Source organism: Dermacentor andersoni, chromosome 3 (assembly GCF_023375885.2).
Source record: "Dermacentor andersoni chromosome 3, qqDerAnde1_hic_scaffold, whole genome shotgun sequence".
Lineage (NCBI taxonomy): Eukaryota > Metazoa > Arthropoda > Arachnida > Ixodida > Ixodidae > Dermacentor > Dermacentor andersoni.
Window position 1 is genome coordinate 89255065 of NC_092816.1, and position 2904 is coordinate 89257968.

The 2904-nt window shown below is 58.1% G+C and overlaps 1 protein-coding gene across 1 annotated transcript; it reads left to right on the plus strand.

Moving 5' to 3' along the window:
- The first annotated feature begins 299 nt into the window (after positions 1 to 299).
- Positions 300 to 2652, plus strand: LOC126540767 (neprilysin-like). The gene has a single exon (XM_050187616.3). The coding sequence runs from the start codon at positions 300 to 302 to the stop codon at positions 2562 to 2564; it is 2265 nt and encodes a 754-aa protein (XP_050043573.1). The 3' UTR covers positions 2565 to 2652.
- Positions 2653 to 2904: the final 252 nt, after the last annotated feature.

Sequence of the window (2904 nt, forward strand, 5' to 3'; positions counted from 1 at the left end):
AGCTTTGGGCTGTCCATCGGGCCCGCGACGCGGCGGAGGGGCATGACCTCTCTGTCCCGGTGTGGGAGCGGCCCGCTGCGCTCTAATCGCGCGCACCGAGGGACTTCAATAAGGTTATTCATCCATCCACCCATACATCCGACCGCATATCCTCCATAGTGGGTATGGCCCATATGTAGAAGCAAACCAAACCAACTGCCACAGCGGCATACGGGTATGCGCCAAACTCATCAAGGTCATCATCCCCATCATCATACGGGCTCTCGGACTCAGTCTCGCGCAGCCCATTTCGAGCGGACATGCTGGATACGCGACCATTGATAACACCTCGGCGATACCTGTGCTTCTGCAACTACGCCGTCTTCTCGTCCCTGCTCATCGTGCTCACCATCGTGGCCATGGGCGTGCTCAGTTACCTAGTCGTGCCAAAACGCCCCAAGCCCGTTTACATCGTCGTCAATTTCACCGACGAAGAGTTCGAGAACGCGTCGGCACCGTCCTCTTCATCGGTTGGACCCGAGGTCGTCGACGCGGCAGAGGCGGATCGCGATCTCTGTTCATCGCGGCAGTGTGACCGCGAAGCCGAACGCATCTTGGATGCCATCAACACTTCGGTGGGCCCGTGCGACGACTTTTACGCCTACGTCTGCTCAGCCTGGATGCGGAAGCACGAGCCCGGCAGCCTCCAGGACAGGACGTCGGTGGACTACGACATATTGGACGCCTACTCGCGCTTTCTGGTCAGCGTACTCGGCTGGAAGAACAGCGAACTGCCGGCTGCCAAGACATTGTTCGACGCGTGCATCGAGCCACCCGTCGGTCTCTTCGGAGAGCTCATCACCATGCTCTTCTACATGGTAGGACTGCAGCGTTGGCCCTACTCGGAGTCGGAACGCGTGCTACCTAACGAAGTCTCCGCCAGCGTTGGCAGCCTGTACCGGGTGCTCGGAGAGGACAGTCTGTTCCACTTGGCCGTCGTCGAGCGGCCCGACTCGACGACGCATCCGACCATTTCCATCGCCGAGCCCAGGCTGCTTGTCGGTCGCGCCGAGGGTGGTCTGCCGCTGGCCGACTTCGTTTTCCTGTCGAAGGCGCACGGGATACTGATGGACCATCTCCACAAACCCATGACCACCAATGTGGCCGCTGTCGAGATGGACCTGGCGAGACGCGCCGCGGCCAAGCGAGCTGCCGACTGCACCGACCCGCTGAGCGAGTGCATGACGACGCACATCGACCACCTGCCCGCATCCCGAGTGCTGCACTGGTCTTTGCTCGTCCAGGAGGCCTTCGGAGAAAAGATGGTAGCGCTCAACCAGCTGGTCGAGACGCCCAACTTTGAGTACCTGGTCAGCTTTAGCGACAAAGTGGACCAGCCGCTGAAGAAGGCCGACCTGCTCAACTACCTGGCCTTCCGCATCTGCATGACGCTGTCGCCGCTCATTGAGGACGCTGAGGTGCGGCACCATCTGGCCTCCATTGCGTACGGTCGCAACCCTCGCTTCGCGGAACCCCTGCCCGTGGCTCGCTACTGCCTCCGGCTCCTGGACCGCTTCGAGCCGGCGCTCGTAACACTTCTCGCATACGACCGCTCCGTGATCAAACTGAGCTGGAAGGTGCTCCAGTTTCTGGTATTGGACCATCTCAACTCCACATTGTTCACGTTCCTGGGTCAAGACTTCAGCCGGCGGTTCTCGCCGGAGTTTTCAGATCACGTCGCACGCCGGCTCGCCACCATCAAGTGGGAGCCGTTGATGCCCCTGCGCTTTTTCAATAAGACCTTCAGGGACAAGTACTTCGCCGGCTTCACGAGAGAAAACTCGAGCATATCGCTGTCTTCTTTCGTCCTCTTCTGGCTCCAGCGAGCCGTGAAGCGCCGGCGCGGTCCCGTCGAGACGGACGACAGCGAAGACCTCAGGACCGGTTGGGGGCACGGCTTCCTTCGCACGTGGCCCGCCCTCGGCTTGCCCTTCGGACACCTCGAGATACCGCTGCCGGTTTTCGACCCTGCCATGTCGAGTGACCCGAAGCTGCACGCTTTTCACGTAGCGAGGGCTGGCGCCCGCATATATAGAGTCATCTTGGGCTACGTGTATTCGCTGGCGTACGGTTTCTTCTACAACACCAGCATGTCCGACCCAGCGTCCGTGTTCGAAAACCTCCGAAGCTGTCTGCAGCAGAGCTACACCGAGATGACGGCGCCAGCCGCTGGCTATGGCGCGATTCCGTCCATCGAATACGAGAAGACGTCGGCGTCGGACATGCTGGACCTTATGGCAGCCAAGCTGGCCTTCGCGGCCTTCGAACAGTGGACGCGAAAGGAAGGCCTCAACTTCTACTTCGCCAAGGCCCTCCAATTTGACCAGAAGCAGTTGTTCTTTATCTACTACGGGCTCAGCTTTTGCGAGAACGTGAACCCGGCAGCGACGCGGGGAGAAGGCGACGCGCACAGCTCTGCCAGGAACCGTGTCAACGGTCCCCTTCGGCACATGAAGGAATTCGCGGACGCATTTCATTGTGTCGAGGGCTCATTCATGAATCCCCCGAAGAAGTGCAGCGCATAGCGACTTTTAAGCGATATGATCGAAATGTTTTTTTACTTACTCCCCGCCCTTGCGCTTCTTCCTCCCTGTGCAAAAATGTGGCCGCAGTATATATGCTATATAGCGCTCCATAGAATACGCACGAACACAGAACCACGAACACACAGTGATGCTCACTGATGCGATTGCGTTTACGTTTCTTTTATGATCACGCCGTGTGGCTATCTGCTTCTCCGATACTGGTCCCAAGTTTTCTAACTCTTCTTTAATACAACTCTGAGAATTTAAATATGTGTCGTCAGGTTGATAGCATGATAAAGCGAATAAGAACGCGTTGATCGTAGTCTGCGCGTTTACTGGT

Excerpts from the sequence above, each read along its gene's own strand:
- LOC126540767 (XM_050187616.3), top strand. The coding sequence starts at position 300 with ATGCTGGATACGCGACCATTGATAACACCTCGGCGATACCTGTGCTTC.